General features: G+C 42.5%; 1 protein-coding gene across 1 annotated transcript in view; it reads right to left on the bottom strand.

Annotated features, from left to right (window-relative positions):
* HECTD4 (HECT domain E3 ubiquitin protein ligase 4) overlaps nt 1-20,269 on the bottom strand; it is a gene marked incomplete at both ends in the record, with an annotated part of 188,671 nt that overhangs the window by 39,981 nt on the left and 128,421 nt on the right. Inside the window, 10 exons of the mRNA XM_079717670.1 lie at nt 339-475; nt 2,053-2,190; nt 10,402-10,528; nt 11,018-11,154; nt 11,934-12,171; nt 14,799-14,962; nt 17,042-17,121; nt 17,402-17,550; nt 17,670-17,831; nt 18,999-19,102. Of these exons, the coding sequence (XP_079573796.1) occupies nt 339-475; nt 2,053-2,190; nt 10,402-10,528; nt 11,018-11,154; nt 11,934-12,171; nt 14,799-14,962; nt 17,042-17,121; nt 17,402-17,550; nt 17,670-17,831; nt 18,999-19,102 (1,436 nt within the window). The remainder of the gene's footprint in view (nt 1-338; nt 476-2,052; nt 2,191-10,401; nt 10,529-11,017; nt 11,155-11,933; nt 12,172-14,798; nt 14,963-17,041; nt 17,122-17,401; nt 17,551-17,669; nt 17,832-18,998; nt 19,103-20,269) is intronic.

Below are 20,269 nucleotides of genomic sequence, written 5' to 3'. Positions count from 1 at the left end.
ATGACAGATCATCCATTCATCAAGGCCAACAGGAGAATTTTCCCTTGGAACTTGGTAGATATAAGGTAGGGGCAGTCTGAACATGGTTCATGGAAAAAAACAGCAGCAGCAGCATGGTCTGAAGGCGATGACAGCACTGAGAGTTAACAGCTTACGTTCTACAGTCAGCGCTGATCTGGGCCCATGAGAAAATCTCAGGCAAGTCATCTGGCATGACAGCACTCAGCCTGGTTTCTTTATCCCTAATTTGAAGAATAATCTATCTGTATAATCACTTTTTAAGGTATTTGGAGTCTGGGCATGAAAGTCTCAGTGTATATAAAAGGCTGTTCACTCACTGAATCAACATCTAAGACAACTCCATGAAGCCCAAAGGTTTTCAGCATCCCTCGGATGGCAAATTTTGGCAGGGCAGTTCCAACAGTACTGCTGGCTACGTTATTGCTGTCTGGAGAGCGGGTTACTACCGTGAGACCTGAGGAGGGTAGAGGGAAAAGTTTTTTCAGGAGCAAGTACCATTATTATTTTGGGACCCTATATTTTAGGGTCTAAAATAACTCTACAGCATTTACCAATACCCTCAGTTTAGTTATAACCCAAAAGGAACACAGCTCAGTCCGGAAGATAATAAAACAAAGTGTGGTAAGAACTCGGGCAATTTAACAATAAAAAGACAAGCCAATTAAAAAATGGGCAGAAAATGTGAATAAACATTTTTCTAAAGAGAAAAGATATGCATGAAAAGATGTTCAACATCATTAGTTATTAGAGAAATGCAAGTCAAAGCCACAATGAGATACCACTTCACATCCATTAGGATGGCTATAATCAAAAAAACAGGCAATAGTAAGTGTTGGCCAGGATGTAGAGAAATTGGAACCCTCATATGTGCTGATGGGAATGTAAAATGGGGCAATCACTTTGGAAAACCATCTGGCAGTTCCTCAAAAAGTTAGACATAAAGTTACCATATGACCCAGCAATTCCACCCCTACATATATACCCAGGAGGAATGAAAACATGTCCACACAAAAACCTGTACACAAATGTTCATAGCAGCATGATTCATAATAGCCAAAAGGTAGAAGGAACCCAAGTGTCCATCAATTGACGAATAGATAAACAAAATGGGGTACTATCCATACAATGGAATATTATTTTTGCCATAAAAAGGAAGTAACAACATGAGCTACAACAGGGATGAATCTTGAAAAATTATGCCATGTGAAGGAGGCCAGACACAAAAGGCTGCATGCTGCCTGAGTCCATTTTTACGAAACATCCAGACTAAGCAAATCTATAGAGGCAGAAAGTAGATCAGTGGTTGTCAGGGGCTAGTAGGAAGGAGGAATGGGGAGTGGGGAGGGTACGGAATTCCTTCTGGGGGATGAAAATGTTCTGGAATTAGAGGCAATGGTTTGGTGGTTGCACAACTTTGTGAATATACGAAAACTGTTGAAATGTATACTTTAAAGGGTGAATTTTATGGTATGTGAATTCTCTCTCTCAAAAAGAGAGGAATTAAAAAAGAAAAGTAAATATATAGGCCTGCCCCTGCCCATGATGTTTGTGAAGGTCTAATAATGAGTTGTTTTATTTCCTTTTTGTGCTTTTCTGTATTTTCATTTCCTCAAGATATGCAACAGATTTTTAATCAAATGAATAAATACATTGTATAAAATTCTAAAAAGCACAGTACAACCACATATTCATGGTTTATTAGCTGGACAGCCAGGACTAAGCCTGAGAGGCCTATCTGCAATCCTCCACCCACGCCCCACTTCTCTCTCAAGTGCCCTATCTCACCCTGCTCATGTGAGTGGTTCTGGGAGTGTGGAAGAGGCCCCCAGAGGCCAGACAGCTTCTACTTGTGCCCCACCAGGAAGCCTAGGGCCTCACATGGGAGAGCCTGGAAGAGCTCACATCACCCAGAGTAAGGAGAGTCACCCTAGAAGAGCCAGCAGCTGACTGGCTCAAACTCATGCTTGGGAAAATGCAACTTCTCATTTCAGAGGAAGTTTCATAGGTGAAGGAAGCGGGGGAAAGCAAAACCTTTTCGAACTTTATCAATTGTGAACTTGTTTGCTTCATCCTTAATGTCTTCAATGGTGGGAAGATAAAGGTCTCTTGGGATGCCACCATTCTCCTCGTAGAGGAATTCAACCGTCTGCCGGGCAATATCCACCATGCCTAAAAAATATAACAGAACTGGTAACTCTCCGAAGAGCACACAATCTTCAGTCCAATCATGACACTGACCCATACCTAAAATGAAGAGATAGGGGAATTTGTGGGAGTATGTAGCCTTTTGGGAATGGTAATTATGCAGTGTCAGTCAAGTTTAAAATACTCAGTGCCCTACTTCTAGGCATCTCTCAAATCTCTCCCACAGAAATACAAGCACAAGTGTGTAAAGGTATAAGAACAGTCCCTGCAGCACTGCTGGGAAATACAACAGCAACAAAAAAAGGAAATAATGAAAGTATTCATCGATAGAGAATGGTTAAAAACGATGGTACGTTATTATGTAGTCATTTCATTTCAGTTAAGTCAAGAGAACAAACTATAGGACAAATGGAGAGGAAGAAGAAAGTGAGGGTAGTGTTTTTTTCTTAGTTTATGTATTTTTGTACTGTGTTTGATTATTGTTACAACGAACACATGTTGCTTATTTAAGAGAGACAGAGAGCTTCATCAACTTCTTCTATCCAGTACTGGAATTTGCTCTGTCCTTCCTTCTCAGAGGGAGAAGACATCATTATATTCAATAGCAACAGCCACAATTAATTAATAAACCAAGTAAATAAATGTCCAAGGCATGAAGAAAACAGCACTGTGGGGAGGACAGAGGGGTGGCTGCCACTGCTGCCCCTCCCCCCACCACTTGAGAAGCTGTGGGTAAAAAACACCCGTTGACAGCATCTGCTTTTAAACAAGGCTTATGTCTATCACACTCATCTACTGCTCCTTTCTTTGCTGGCCTTGTTGTAATGAAAAGGCACAGCAATTTTCTGAGCACAGTTAAGAAGGGGGCTGCCCTTAGAGGAGCATGCATAGAGAAAGAAGTGTCAGAGAGAATAACAAGAAATGTGGCCTGATGGCAAAATGTGGTTCATGCATACGAAGCAACACTACTTCATAATAGATAGGAACGGAGAGTTCCCTGGCTGTCCAAGGGTTAGGACTCGGCGCTTTCACTGCTGGGGCCTCGGTTTGATCCCTGGTTAGGGAACTAAGATCCCATAAGCTGCGCAGTTCGGCCAAGTAATAATAACAATAATAGATAGGAACAGAATATTGGTACATAATACAGCATTAGTGAAATATATGCTAAGTAAAAGGAGACAGACATAAAAGACTACATATCATAGGACAATTTATATGAATTATCCAGAAAAAGCACGGGGACTGGGGGTAAGAGCAGGTATTGACATCAAACTGACACTGGAGAAGCTTGCTGGGTTGATGAACATGCTCAGAAACTGTACTGTGATGATGCATGACTTGTTAATTTACTATAACTCATTGAACTCCACACTTAAAATGAGTGAATTTTATAGGATACAAATTGTATCTAAATAAAGTTGTAAAAAATAATCAGCAAAAGGTAGAGGGTATGAGGTGCAGTAAAATGAATTTGGCAATATGGTGAAAACTGCCTGAAGTCGGGTGATGGGTAATGCAGATTCATTATATAATTTCTTCTACTTTTTTTTTTTTTTTTTTTTTTTTTTTGCGGTACGTGGGCCTCTCACTGTTGTGGCCTCTCCCGTTGCGGAGCACAGGCTCTGGACATGCAAGCTCAGTGGCCATGGCTCACAGGCCTAGCCACTCCACGGCATGTGGGATCTTCCCAGACCAGGGCATGAACCCATGTACCCTGTATCGGCAGGCGGACTCTCAACCACTGCGCCACCAGGGAAGTCCTCTTCTACTTTTGTGTATATTTTAAATAGAAAATATAAACAGACCAATCACAAGCACTGAAATTGAAACTGTGATTAAAAATCTTCCAACAGGGCTTCCCTGGTGGCGCAGTGGTTGGGAGTCTGCCTGCCGATGCAGGGGACGCGGGTTCGTGCCCCGCTCCGGGGGGATCCCGCATGCCATGGAGTGGCTGGGCCCATGGGCCGTGGCCGCTGAGCCTGCGCGTCCGGAGCCTGTGCTCCACAACGGGAGAGGCCACAACAGTGAGAGGCCCACATACTGCTAAAAAAAAAAAAAAATCTTCCACCAAACAAAAGCCCAGGACCAGATGGCTTCACAGGCAAATTCTATCAAACATTTAGAGAAGAGCTAACACCTATCCTTCTCAAACTCTTCCAAAATATAGTAGAGGGAGGAACACTCCCAAACTCATTCACAGGGCCACCATCACCTTGATACCAAAACCAGACAAAGGTGTCACAAAGAAAGAAAACTACAGGTCAATATCACTGATGAACACAGATGCAAAAATCCTCAACAAAATACTAGCAAACAGAATCCAACAGCACATTAAAAGGATCATACACCATGATCAAGTGGGGTTTATCTCAGGAATGCAAGGATTCTTCAATATACGCAAATCAATCAATGTGATAAACCATATTAACAAACTGAAGGAGAAAAACCATATGATCATCTCAATAGATGCAGAGAAAGCTTTCGACAAAATTCAACACCCATTTATGATAAAAACCCTCCAGAAAGTAGGCAGAGGGGGAACTTACCTCAACATAATAAAGGCCATATACGACAAACCCACAGCCAACATTGTTCTCAATGGTGAAAAACTGAAACCATTTCCTCTAAGATCAGGAACAAGACAAGGTTGTCCACTCTCACCACTATTATTCAACATAGTTTTGGAAGTTTTAGCCACAGCAATCAGAGAAGAAACAGAAATAAAAGGAATACAAATCGGAAAAGAAGAAGTAAAACTGTCACTGTTTGCAGATGACATGATACTATACATAGAAAATCCTAAAGATGCCACCAGAAAACTACTAGAACTAATCAATGAAATTAGTAAAGTAGCAGGATACAAAATTAAGGCACAGAAATCTCTTGCATCCTTATACACTAATGATGAAAAATCTGAAAGAGAAATTAAGGAAACACTCACATTTACCACTGCAACAAAAAGAATAAAATACCTAGGAATAAACCTACCTAAGGAGACAAAAGACCTGTAGGCAGAAAACTATAAGACATTGATGAAAGAAATTAAAGATGATACAAACAGATGGAGAGATATACCATGTTCTTGGAGTGGAAGAATCAACATTGTGAAAATGACTATACTACCTAAAGCAATCTACAGATTCAATGCAATCCCTATCAAACTACCAATGGCATTTTTCACAGAAATAGAGCAAAAAATTTCACAATTTGTATGGAAACACAAAAGACTCTGAATAGCCAAAGCAATCTCGAGAAAGAAAAACAGAGCTGGAGGAATAAGACTCCCTGACTTCAGACTATACTACAAAGCTACAGTAATCAAGACAGTATGGTACTGGCACAAAAACAGAAATATAGATCAATGGAACAGGACAGAAAGCCCAGAGATAAACCCACGCACATATGGTCACGTTATTTTTGATAAAGGAGGCAAGAATATACAACGGAGAAAAGACAGCCTCTTCAATAAGTGGTGCTGACAAAACTGGACAGCTACATGTAAAAGAATGAAATTAGGGCTTCCCTGGTGGCGCAGTGGTTGAGAGTCTGCCTGCCGATGCAGGGGACATGGGTTCGTGCCCTGGTCCGGGAAGATCCCACATGCTGCGGAGCGGCTGGGCCCGTGAGGCATGGCCGTTGAGCCTGCACGTCCAGAGCCTGTGCTCCGCGACGGGAGAGGCCACAACAGTGAGAGGGCCCGCGTACCGCAAAAACAAAAACAAAACAAAACAAAAAAGAATGAAATTAGAACACTCCCTAACACTGTATACAACGATAAACTCAAAATGGATTAAAGACATAAATTTAAGGCCAGACACCATCAAACTCTTAGAGGAAAACATAGGCAAAACACTCTATGACATAAATCCCAGCAAGATCCTTTTTGACTCACCTCCTAGAGAAATGGAAATAAAAACAAAAATAAATGAATGGGACCTAATGAAACTTAAAAGCTTTTGCACAGCAAAGGAAACCATAAGCAAGACTAAAAGACAACCCTCAGAATGGGAGAAAATATTTGCAAATGAAGCAACTGACAAAGGATTAATCTCCAAAATTTACAAGCAGCTCATGCAACTCCATATCAAAAAAAAACAAACAACCCAATCCAAAAATGGGCAGAAGACCTAAATAGACATTTCTCCAAAGAAGATGTATAGATTGCCAACAAACACATGAAAGGATGCTCAACATCACTAATCATTAGAGAAATGCAAATCAAAACTACAATGAGGTATCACCTTACACCAGTCAGAATGGCCATCATCAAAAAATCTATGAACAGGGCTTCCCTGGTGGCACAGTGGTTGAGAGTCCGCCTGCGTATGCAGGGGACACGGGTTCGTGCCCGGGTCTGGGAGGATCCCACATGCCGCGGAGCGGCTGGGCCCATGAGCCATGGCCGCTAAGCCTGCACGTCCGGAGCCTATGCTCCGCAATGGGAGAGGCCACAACAATGGGAGGTCCACGTACCACAAAAAAAAAAAAAAAAAAAATCTATAAACAATAAATGCTGGAGAGGGTGTGGAGAAAAGGGAACCCTCTTGTGCTGTTGGTGGGAATGTAAATTGATACAGCCACTATGGAGGACAGTATGGAGGTTCCTTAAAAAACTAAAAATAGAACTACCATATGACCCAGCAATCCCACTACTGGGCATATACCCTGAGAAAACCATAATTCAAAAAGAGTCATGGGGCTTCCCTGGTGGCGCAGTGGTTGGGAGTCCGCCTGCCGATGCAGGGGACGCGGGTTCGTGCCCCGGTCCGGGAGGATCCCACGTGCCGCGGAGCGGCTGGGCCCATGAGCCATGGCCGCTGAGCCTGCGCGTCTGGAGCCTGTGCTCCACAGCGGGAGAGGCCACAGCAGTGAGAGGCCCGTGTGCCGCAAAAAAAAAAAAAAAAAAAAAAGAGTCATGTACCACAATTGTTCACTGCAGCTCTATTTACAACAGCCAGGACATGGAAGCAACCTAAGTGTCCACTGACAGATGAATGGATAAAGAAAATGTGGCACATATACACAATGGAATATTACTCAGCCATAAAAAGAAACGAAATTGAGTCCATCATACAGAGTGAAGTAAGTCAGAAAGAGAAAAACATATACCATATGCTAACACACATATATATGGAATCTAAAAAAAAAAAAAAAAAAAGGTTCTGAAGAAGCTAGCGGCAAGACAGGAATAAAGACACAGACATAGAGAATGGACTGGAGGAAACGGGGAGGGGGAAAGGTAAGCTGGGACTGACAGAGTGGCATGGGCATATATATACTACCAAATAAAGTAGATAGCTAGTGGGAAGCAGCCGCATAGCGCAGGGAGATCAGCTCGGTGCTTTGTGACCACCTAGAGGGGTGGGATAGGGAGGGTGGGAGGGAGACGCAAGAGGGAGGAGATATGGGGATATATGTATATGTATAGCTGATTCACTTTGTTATACAGCAGAAACTAACACACCATTGTAAAGCAATTATACTCCAATAAAGATGTTAAAAAAATTTTAATAAAAATATTGAGCAATCAAAAAAATTTTCACATAATAAAAAGTTTTCAAAAGATTGAAAAAAAAGAACTGTGGCCTGATATCAGAAGATTATGGAAAAAATAGTGTTTTGCAACATTTTCCAGAGGAATGGGGATAGGAGAAAAAAATACTCTGCTGTCTACTAAGCAGGAATCTGGGGATATGGGGAGAATGTGAAATTAAAGCGCGCACAGCACCGAGATGGTTTCATTGCCCTTCTTGGGGTCCTGACAACAGGAGGCTGACCCACCCTCACAGAGGTCATCCTTTGAGCACTAGAGCCATCTCCCTGTTCTCCTTTCAGCCTTTGCCCCAGTTATATTGAAGGAGACTGTGTTTGAAAGGTAAGTGTTTTATGTTTAAATTAACATAGTTCAGATGATCTGCCATGGCCACGTGGATGGGTCCCGAGAAGACGCCTTGGCAACTGTGTCAGGGGCCTGAGGTATTTCTGGGTGACTCAGGAGGCCAGGAGTCATCGGTTTGGCTCTGGTCTGGCAGCCACCTTTGGATAATCAAATTTCCTGCTGTGCTGTCCACCTTTTCCCTCCTCCAAACTGGGAGCAGAGAAGGAGAAGGCACACTTGGCCACAGACATTCAGGATGGCTCTGGGACCAAATGGTAAAAGAAAGAGACATCCTGAGTTAAGCAGAAGTTATGTGAAAATAAAGGCACAGTAACCCATGATCATATACAAGAGCTTTCCACCCTTATACTGTAAAGACTCTTGCCCCCCTTCCTACTCTCCCAGAGCAGTAAGAAGCACCAGTCTCCCTCAACAGCTAGTGCCTCCTGTTTCTAAACGCAGCACTGCTTTTGCTGAATTAGCCCCAGGTCTCGGCTTCAATACTATGTTGTGAGAGGGGCCAAGCTAGACTGGGCACCCCAGTTATACCCACAGCGGTCTCCTGATCAACCGCACAGCCCTTCCCACAACGTAGTGCATCATTTCATTACCTATTTCCCACTAGGATGTGAACTCTGGGAGAAGGAAGCATCTGTGTCTTGCTCACAGGACAGTCCTTAATCCCTAGCAAAGGGCCTGACCCTGGGAGGCACATGTTGTATGTGTGAACAAGTAAGTGGATGAACTGCTGACTGAATAAATACAACTGAAACAAAGCCTCTTAACTCTGAAAGCCACTGACCTGCACTGGTTCTTCAAGGCATCACACTGATTAAGGAAAGTCATCTGAAAACAAGATGAGGTCTATTCTGCTGTCTGAAAGGGCATTTTCTTTCAGATGTTGAGCGTGAACGGAGAGGAACGAATTCTCTATCTGTAGGATCTACTACAGCAGATCACGTTGCTCCTTTGTTTAAAACCTCCCAAAGGCTCCCCATTTTACACAGAATAAAATCCAAAGTCCTTGCCGAGGCTGCCACTTCTCCCTGCTTCCCCTCATCTCTTTCCTGCTGCTCCCCCTCCCCCTCTCCTCTTCAGAGACACTGGCTTGGCCTCGCTGCCGTTCCCTCAACCACACAAGTTGACTCCCACCCGAGGATCTTCCCAATGTTGCTCCCGCTGCCTGAAACCCTTAGGACAGAAGAAAAAAGAATATTAATTATCTGTCCTGGTTTGGGTTGGCAGCTAAAAGAGGGCTCTGGTAAGAGCAGAAAGCAATCACACCATGTCATAGGATGTGTGGCTATTCCCACAGGTTAAGTATAAACACGATCATTCCACTGTCATAGGTCTTAGCTTTGGGGACAGAAAGCATAAAAGAAAAAAAATACATATATATATATATACACATGCACACACACAGAGACACACACACACACAGATTAGTCCTGACACCAATCTGAGAAAAAGGAATTACTCAGCTATCACTGGAATCAGGGATTCGGCATATCAGTTGGTCAAGAAATAAAGGTCTTTTGGTGGTTCTTCTCCTTATTTGTTCCTAGTCTCAGTCAGGACAAAAGTTTAAGAGGAGAAAGAGCAAATACTATCTCCTTACACCACCTCTGACTGCCACAATGATGAAAGAAAACCCAACTGATGCTCCACTGGAAGGGCAGCCGTGCCTCTTGGCAAAAGGCATCTCTGCATCTCCAAAAGCAGGTGTTTCACAGATGAGGAGAAGCCTGAAAACAGAAATCAGCTATCTACACTTAAGACTCCCTAACAATCTACTGTCTGCAGTCAAACTTTGCATTATTCTATGTGCCCAGTGGGAGAAAAATCTCACCATCATCGTTACTGTGACATCTAGAACTACATTAACTGAATGCTGACCATATGCCAGACGCTGTTCTTAAAAGCTTTATCTGTATTAACTTGTTAATTTTTCATATACATATGAGGTGGTTACCATTATTGATTCCATTTTAAAGGTGAGGGAAGTCTAGAAAGGTTAAGTAACTCTCCCAAGGTCACAAAGCTGGTAAACGGCATAGGTGTGACTTCAGAGCCCAAGCTATTAACCATCAGGCCATCCAGCTTCCTAGTATAACCGTGCCAGCTTCATTCTAGCAGCCCATCAACCCAAAATACTGAGTCAAACTGACAAGCAAAGAAAAGCCTAGCAAAGAAAGCAAAAGACCATAGAGTTCAGTAAAGGCCCAGGTAGAAGACATTGTTAAGTCTGGCCCAACTTTAGATGAGCCCCTCTTTTCTGATTTATATCCTGAGTTTCATCTAAACACATCTCTTCAAGTCATGAAATAAGTTCCCTAGGAAAACATAAAGCACCAGACCTAGTTGTAAAGCACCCTTTATCTGGTCCAGGCCCGATTTCCGCTCTGCTTCATTGCGGAAGCGTCTTCGAATAGTAGGAAAAACCTTGGTCTCCCACGCTTTCACCAGCAGAGCGTAGTGGTCCTCCTGGAAAGAGAAGGCAAACGTGAACAGGGAAGGAACGCCTTGTGCAAGAATCAGTCCTTCCCTGACTTACAGCTCCCACCCTGAGGTCTTCACCCCTGTCAAATGCCAGTGACAGAAACACACCGTGCAGGCCACCAAACTAACTACATCCTCAGAAGCCAGGGGAGGCAACAGATGGCCTGGGGCAAGCTCTTCCTTTCCCTCTAAAGCCATATAAAACACTTCACATGATCTGCAACTTTACTGCTAAATTACTATCAAAGTACTTCATTTCTCCAACATCCGGATCGCTACTGGGCAATGGAACCAAACAGATATGGCTACTGATATGTGGTTTAGAAAAATGAATACCCCAGAGCCACTGTTCCAACACAATGACATAACTGAAAGCGTAACAACTCTAGCCTTGCACGCTCAGATCAAAATATTCCTCGTGGCTTGTCCTGGTCACCAGGGAGCTAAGCAAATGCTCTTAAGTGGGGCTCTTACCTGCGGGATGTCATCGTCATCATCGTCATCACTTTCGTCATCTGCAATGGGGGGCGGATGGGGGTCTGGGCCAGAGGTGATGAAATTCTCATAGCTGAGCTCTACTTTATAATGACAGGAAGTGTCACTATCATATTCTGTAACAAAGCACAATGACAGTGAATTCTAGGCAAGAGCACATGAACTTACCCTTGGACAGACCAGATTCTCCTAATTTGTGTGATAGAAAGACTCTTAGTTCTTGGAGAAATTTTAAAGCTCAGTATCAAGGAATAACTAATCACCTATCATTTCCTATTTGGGAATCCTAAAATAGTTTCTATGGGCATAATTCATTCAACTCAGAGAAGACTTTGGAAGGTTCTTCATCATGATAAAGAATTAGACAGACTCTTAAAATGATTTTCAAACCAGTATCTCAAAGGCCAAATATGGCTGCAGACATCTCATTTCAGGAAGCTCACTTTTATTCAATCTTATTATAAAATTTTCAAATTATCAGGAATGTTTTTTAGTGCACACCTATACACCCATCACCTAGATTCCACAATTAACATTTTATTACTCTTTGATGGCTTCAGTTTTTAAAAAGTTTAAAAAACGATTAACATTTAAAATTAGGAGATTTTATGTAAAATTCTGGGGCTCTTAGCTGTCTTATAAAAGTAGACAATCTTTCAGACTTGAATTTCCATGTGGCAATATTCTGCTGGCCCTGAGTCGCAGGCAGGCTTCCTGTATGTGGGGGACGCGCTTTCTAGCCTGCCACGCTTCCTCCTGCTCCCCATTTTGTTTCACCGGGCCTGTTACCTCATTACCAGTGGGCACTGGGGTATGTCCAAGTTAAATGGATTTATGGAATTAACAGCATTCGCATTCCCAGAAAGCAGTGGGGCCTTGGGAGGAGGTGGCTTACGTTGCTGAGCAGTGGCCACGGCAGCAATCCGGCACGGTGGCCCGTGAGTGCCCGGGTCTGACGCAATACTGGTGCCAGCATCATTGTCACTGTCAGATGCCATGGCAAAGGGCAGGGCCTCGAAGTTAGCACTGATCTCCTCTGCCAGGTCGGTGCACAGGTCGGCAGCGTTGCGGTGGGCCTGCCCTTCAGCATAGGCAAATGGGCGGGAGCCAAAGTTAGCTCGCGTCTTGGTGTTCTGGAAAGGAGACCAAAGAAAGGATTTGAAAGGACTTAGGTTTATTTATGCATTCATTTCTAACCCCTCGAGGTGAACTTCACGGAGAGTCTGTGAACCCAGGCAGAGGGGCTGGTGCATCTGTGGGCACCGGTGCTTCGAGCTCTGCACGGCCCCCACTGCCCCTCGCCTGGCACTCATGCTCTTTGCTGCTCAAACGCAGTGACCTTTCTTGTTTCCAGCACTGTTCCTTTCTACCTGATACCACTGCTCATGCTGTTCCCTTCACCTGGAACATTCTTCCCTCCAATTTTCTCCATTTAAACTGGTTAATATTCCAGACCTGGCTCAAACATCACTTCTTCAGGGTAATGGGGATGTGATCAGATTTCCTTGGTACTTGCTTCCATAAAATCTACGATTTTCAATCATATTGTGATGATTAATTTTATGAGTCCGCTTGACTGGCCACGGGGTGCTAGATTAAACATTATTATTGCTGGGTGTGTCTGTGAGATTAGCATTTGAATCGGTGGACACAGTAGATGGCCCTCCCCAGTGTAAGTGGGTACCATCCAATCCGTTGAGGGTCTGAATAAAACAAGAGGCAGAGGAAGGAGGAATTAAACCCTTTTTCCCTGTACCACTGCTTGAGCTAGGATATCTCATCCCATCTTCTCTTGTCCTCCTTGGACACAGACTGAATCACACCACTGGCTCTCCTGGGTCCCTGGCCTACAAACAGCAGGTCATAAGACTTCTCAGTCTCCATACTAACAGGAGTCAATTCCTTAAAATAAATCTCCCCTCCCACCTCTGTCTACACACACACAGACACACACACACTCTGTGTGTGTCTGTGTGTGTGTGTATATATATATATATATATATATAGCTCCTATTGTGGGGTGTTATTTTGTTTTGTTTTGTTTTGTTTTTTGCCACACCACGTGGCATGTGGAATCTTAGTTCCCCCGACCAGGAATGGAACCCGTGCTCCCTGCAGTGGAAGCATGGAGTCTTAACCACTGGACTGCCAGGGAAGTCCCCCTGTCCTATTGGTTCTGTTTCTCTGGAGAACCTTGACTGATACACAGTGTTTATTAGTTTGTGATTATATACATACACATATATATTTATGCAAATGTTTGACTAATGTCTGACTCCTCCAACTGGCTTTAACTTCATGAAAACAAAGACCATATCTGTTTTGCTCATTGTTATTATATATGTCCAGAGCTTAGCACACTACTTAATATATAGTAGGTACTCAATAAATATTTGCTGAATGAATGAATATAACAGGCTGCCTTAAATTACTGACATCTTTAATTCACTGAACAAAGTGAGAAGAGATGCTACTATCAGAGGCATGGTACAGGGCCAGATTCTACAAGGTCTTCTAAGTCATTATAAAGACTTGGGCTTTTACAAGATAGACATGGGAAGCCACTGACTTGTTGAGAGTAGAGGAGTGACACGATCTAACCAACATTTTTAAAGAATCACTGTGGCTGCTGTGCTGAAAAGATGTGTAAAAGGGCAAGAACTAAGAGGCTGGTAGGGAAGGGAGATAGAGAAATATTGTAATATGCTACCCAGAAGATAAGGGTGGCTGGGCCATGACTTAAGTGGTCAGATTCCAGATACATTTTGAAGGTAGGGTCAACAAGGTTTGCTGACAGACTGGGTGTGGAGCAGGAGGAAAAGAGGAGTCGAGAAGGATGCCAAGGTTTTTGGCCTTAGCAACTGTAGGGATGGAGGTGCCACTTCCCAAGACAAGGAAGGCTAGGGAAGAAGCAGGTTAGGGTATGGGGCAGAGTTAGGCTCAGTTTTAGACATGTTAACTTTGACATGCCAATGGAACATCTATTTCTAAATGTTGCCTAGACTGCTGAATATTTGTGTCTGGAATTTAGGGAGAGATCTGGGCTGGAGATAAGGATTTGGGAGCTACCGCCGTGTAGTAAGTAGTAATATTTCACAGAACAACTGTTAATAGGTGCTCCTTTAAAAACAAGAGTTCCGGGCTTCCCTGGTGGCGCAGTGGTTGAGAGTCCGCCTGCCGATGCAGGGGACACGGGTTCATGCCCCGGTCCGGGAAGATCCCACATGCCGCAGAGCAGCTGGGCCCGTGAGCCATGGCCGCTGAGCCTGCGCGTCCGGAGCCTGTGCTCCGCAACGGGAGAGGCCACAACAGTGAGAGGCCCGCGTACCGCAAAAAGAAAACAAAAAAAACGAAAGAGTTCCATGATTAAGTATATGTGCAGGGATGCTGGGTTAAATAAAGTTGAAGTTTTGAATCTTTACCGAAGGATTCCTCTAAGCTTCTGACATACTAAAGTGACCCAAGAGGGTCACGTTCAAAACTTATTTAACGGGACTCATTTTACTGCCATTGGAAAGAACACTAGTGTCCCTTGCATTGTAGTTTTGGAAAGACTGCCAAAAGGAAGTCAGAGCAGTTAAGCACTCAGGTTCAATGCAAAGGAAGGACCTACTTCTTCAGGTTTGTTTGTGGTTCCTTCTGTTATCAGGTACCACATGTTATGTCAACAAGGCCACGTTTGGTATCTTTAATTTTTCCGTTCTTGATGGAATAAATTACTGAGGAGAATTTTGTTTCCTTTCCCAAAAAGATAACCTGCCTTTTTCTGAATGTGAACCACAGGCCACATCCCACCCGAGACATCTTCAAGATATGGTGAGAGGCGCTGCCCGCAGTATGTGAAGTACACTCGGCCTTTGGCTGGCTGCCCTGGAGGGGGAGGCGTTCCCTCGGTTCTCTCCCAGCCAATTCCTGCCACGTCACCTAGGGCAGAGAACAGGACAGAAACAACACTTTTTTTTTCCTTTTATTGACTATTAACTAAACTTTCAATTTGCAACTGGCATGAGACTACATATCATTGACTATCTTGGCTTTTATTTATTCATGCCATCAGTTACAGCTGAAAAAGACATGGAGTACCTTGTATTTATATATAGAGAAAGTAACACAATAGAAATAAACAATTTTAAAAAGAGAAGTCAGAAACTGTTTAGAAGAACAAAAAATACCTAGTGTCTGAGGCAACTTATTTACCACAATTACACATTAAATTTAGCTTTTATTTTCCAGGCAGCCAAGACAAAAAGGGAAAACACTGGGCATGATTTTTTAATAGAGGAATACAAGTTTTTCTCTTTTGACACGTACCAGATTACTTATGCATAAAGGTAAAAAGGTATTATTTTCTCAGTAAGTTTGCAGAAGACTTAGAAAGGATCTAAAAAAATATAACTTTGAACTCAACCTACTATGTAAGCTAAACATACACCGTTAAATCACATTCTGTCCCCTTACTTACATGTATTTAAGGCATTTTTGCAGGAAGCAAAGATCATATAAGCCAAGCTACTTTCTGATGAAGTGACTAGATATTGGAATAGAACTTAAAGAACTAAGGGGACCATATCCACCACATAAGCACTATTAGAGGCTGTCTCAGGCAAGCTGCTAGCACATGTAGATTTAAAATTAACCTGTTGTAAACTCTCCAATAAGCGCATGAAGTTCTTTGATTCTGTTTTTGATCAGAGTCTCATATGATTTTGAAACCACTAGGCTGGGCTTCCCAGTGGCTGGGGACTTGTCACTGTTCACTATGGCACCCGAAGGGCCCAGAAGAGGGCCCAGCACGTAGGAGATGCTCAAAGAGTATCTGTTGATCAACAGACACTGAAAGTGTTGGTACAGAGATTGGGATCCTGTTGTAATAAGTGGGTTCTTGATTCCTATTCCCACACAGACACATTTCTCTAAGAAAGGGGTAGCATGTTTGCTTGAGGTCTGGTCCAAAATATTCTCAAAAACTAAAGTATGATCAAACAAAATAACAATCAACTATAACAAACGAATAGAACGCCCACTACGGATCCCCTGCTGTCTCTACTACCCCTCACTTTGTGCTTAAAGCACTTAAGTACTCAGCTGAGATTACAGAGTTCTCTCCATAAAGTAAGAGAGAAACAACTTGCCAGGAAGTAATTTCCAAGGCATAACTTGACCATAACTGAAAATACCATGCTCACTGGAAAAGTGCAATTTAATAACAGCTCTCTCAAGGATAAGCAAAATTACCCCCCAGACCGCTACAAGAAGTTATCTATTGGGTTCAGTGACTTAGTAACTTAGTAACCCCTACGCAAGCATCCAAGCATCTATTATATTTAATAATTTCAGTTTTATCAGAGATGATGCTAAGATGTACTGTCTGAAAATAAGTAGCCAACATGTTTGGCTGCTTCTAATGTCAAGAGGACAGTGCCTATATTTTGCTACTTCTGGAGCAGGTATGACTGATCCCAATTCCTCTACTATTACAGATGAAGTTAGTTATATGGAGGCTTAAAAAGAAGAGGGGAAAGATTTTCTTTTTATTGAATTGACTATGTGACTGAAACATCTGGGCAGAAGATGTGCTGAAGCTGGACCAGATGTTTAGGCTACCAAGAGCAAAGTCTATAGCATGTATCTTTACTTATTGATAATGAATTTCTTGAGTGCCTCAAGGCGACCGGTAGAGGGTTTTTTTTGAAGCTATTCATCAATGAAAAGCTGATGAAAGACCAAATTTTGGAGAAAAGCAAAATCTCAGATTCTTCTAATGAGGGAGGAACGAAAGTCAATGTGACTCCTAAGTTACCAGATGGAGACTTTAATGATAACAGTGCCTCATAAAATGAAAGGTTTTGTGTAAACTAGGGGACAAGTATTTCATTTTCACTGGAAGACAGTGTCCATTTTCAGTTGCTAAGTTTCATTAATTTTAACCTATTTTGACCCAGACCTGGGAACAACAGAAATACACAGGGTTAAAAAAAAAAACAAAACTCCCACCGCACTCACCAGGAGAGAGAGTCACGTCTAAGCGAACGCTCTTCCACTGTAATAAACTGGAGCCGTTGTAGTGCACGGCTCGGCCATTGCTGTGAAAAAAACAAAGAGAAGTCAAAGACAAGGCTAATCAGTCAACACAGAGGAAGGTAAGTAGTGAACAGTAGCATGAGAGTAATCAGAAGAGAAATCCTAAGAGCTATTCTCATTCACTAAATATGAGTATATTTCCAGCTGGTATTTTCTACATTTTTTAGAGTAGAGATTAAAATGATATTACTTTAGTTTTAAAACACCCACATCAAAAAAAAAAAACACCCACATCCACTACTTTTTTTTTTTTTTTTAATATCAGCGTTAGTAGCCACTTACTTATGGAAAAGACAAGTGCCCACTGGATTAGTCCAAGCCCCGTCTCTTTTCTCTGCTTCTGTAGCAAAGCCAAAGGAAACTATTGGTCCAGTGTCATCATCACTATCTCCATAGGAAACAATTTCAATTTCCCAGTAGAAAGATGGGGCCTGAAGAAACACGAGAAATGCGCAGACAATCAGAGGGCTCACTGTGGGCCCTTGAACTTCCTCTTTCTCTCACATTTGAAGGAAAGAGGCAGAAGACAGTATGTCATGTGATTTCTCACCTGAATGGGCAGTGGTGAGGTGGCATAGATAAATGTGCCCCGGGGCAGACCGCCCCCAGCGCTGGGGTCAGCAAGGAAGGTGACGGAAGTGAGGTGCGATGAGAACATGCAGGCTCGGACAGGTGGAAACACTCGTGAGGGGCTCCACGTAATCTCTTTGGGCTGCATTGGGGAAAGACGCCCTCATTCAATAAAATTGCAAACACAAAATGGAGATGTTGAGATTTCAAGTGACATTTCTTCTTTTACAGATTTTTAACTTTCTTATCTTGAAATAATTTCAAAGCTACAGAAAAATTGCAAGAATACAGCAACTTTTGTATACTCTTACCTAGATGCACTGATTTTTTTGTGATAAAATTTACATAATGTACAATTCACCCAGTTAAAGTGTACAATTTAATGGTTTTCAGTATATTCACGGAGTTGTGCAACCATCACCACAATCTAATTTTAGAACATTTCTGTCCCCCTTAAAAGAAATGGTACCCATTAGAAGTCAATTCCCATCCTTCTCTCCTTCCCAGTCCCTGGCAACTACTTATCTGTTTTCTGTCTCTATGGATTTGCCTGCTCTGGACATTACAAGAAATGGAATCATACAATAGGTGGTCTTTTGTGACTGGCTTCTTTCACTTAGCATAATTCAAGGTTTATCCATATTGTAGCATGTGTTACCACTTCATTAATTTTAAAGGCTGAATAATATTCCATTGTATGAATATACCCATTTTACACATTCATTCATCAGTTGATGGACATTTATGTTGTTTCTACTTTTCAGCTATTATGAATAATGCTGCTAAGAACATTCACAGAATGCCAATATTGAACATTTTTGCCTCTTTTGCTTTCTTTTTTTCCCCAGTGAAACTTGTTTTTCCCTGTGAGTCTGCTTTTTCTTTTGTTTTATTCACTAGTTTGTTGTGTATTTTAGATTGCACATATAAATGATATCACACAGTACTGACTTTCTCTGTGCCACTTTGGCTTTTTAGTCACTCTTTCTCTCTATGTATACTTATTATTACGAGATGAACTACAGATCTACAATTTCGAAAACGTTTTCTTTTTCTGTTATTGATAACATAGAAATTATTTACAAATCATTGAGTTCTGCCTCCCTGCTATAATCTTTCGATATTCAGAATGACAAATCAACGTGCTTTGACATTCAAGGATGAGAGCATGTCACTGCAGAGCATACACCTCCAAATGGCTTTGCAAACACCCATTCTCAGTGCCATTAACATGCTGCTTGGCATTCTGTAATTCTTAAGGCACGTGCTGCAGACAGGCAGCAGGTGTGGGACACTGCAGAGGGCTCACCTGTCTCCGGTCAGCCTGCAGTGGAGGTGGCGGGGGCCGAGCACAGTCCCGGTAGAGCATCCTCAGCCGTTCACACTGCACTTCCACAACTGCCAGTCGCTCTCCTGGAGGGGGAGACATTGAATATGTGAAAATAAGTCCTACAACTCCTGAGAGGGCTCCAACTCTTTTGGAGTAGGGTCAGAGCAATAACATGCTTACAAAAGAAGATTATTCAAATTCTTACAAAAGAGCAAATACCCTGAGACATCTTTGTCTACTACGTGTAGCTCAGCAGCAAAGCAATGGGGTCGAGTGCATGGGCTCTGGCGTTAGGCTGCCTGGATTCAGAATCTGGCTCCATTACTTGATATTTACCATCTCACTTCCAATATAGGGGTAATAATAGTACCTGTGCCTCACAGGGTGGTTGTGAAGATGAGCTAAAATAACACAAGTAGAGCCTTTAGCCAAGTCCCTGGCACAGGGCAAACACTCAATAAATGAAAGCTCTTATTATCATCTACTAAGTGAAAACTACTATTCTTTTTTTTTTTATTTTAGATTTATTTTTGGCTGCATTGGGTCTTCGTTGCTGTGTGCAGGCTTTCTCTAGTTTCAGCGAGTGGGGTCTACTCTTCGTTGAGGTGCACGGGCTTCTCATTGCGGTGGTTTCTCTTGTTGCAGAGCACGGGCTCTAGGCGCGCAGGCTCAGTAGTTGTGGCACACGGGCTTAGTTGCTCCGCGGCATTAGGGATCTTCCCGGACCACAGCTTGAACCCATGTCCCCTGCCTTGGCAGGCGGATTCTTAACCACTGCGCTACCAGTGAAGCCCTGTTGTTGTTTTTTTTTTTAATACAGGTAAATGACTCAGGAATCAGCAAACTTGGATTTAACCTCAGAGTTCTTTCTGGTAATCTAATAAGTGAGTTATTAAGGACTGTTACACTTGACAAAGGACAGTATTTTAGAATATAAATCACTATGTATAAGCTCATAGTCTTCTCTTTTGTAAAAATTAATAAGAACCTCCCCCCCGTTTCCTTCCAACTCTTTCTTACCACAGGGTTCTTTTCCACAGAAAAAAATGGGTTAGTGGGTTATTATTAAAACCATTTGCTCTAAATTATTATGATTCCTGACTTGTACATTAAGTACCAAAGTTAATTTCACAGAGTAAGACCCCTTTATTCCATAAAACATATAAAAGATACCCAGAAAGAGTCCTATAGAATAGTAAGTGATTCATTCAGCAAGTTATATGCTTGCTAAAATCAGTCATGTAAGTCTT

This window comes from Hyperoodon ampullatus (genome assembly GCF_949752795.1).
Source record: "Hyperoodon ampullatus genome assembly, chromosome: 13".
NCBI classification, from domain to species: domain Eukaryota; kingdom Metazoa; phylum Chordata; class Mammalia; order Artiodactyla; family Ziphiidae; genus Hyperoodon; species Hyperoodon ampullatus.
This window is presented reverse-complemented; position numbering and strand designations above follow the sequence as displayed.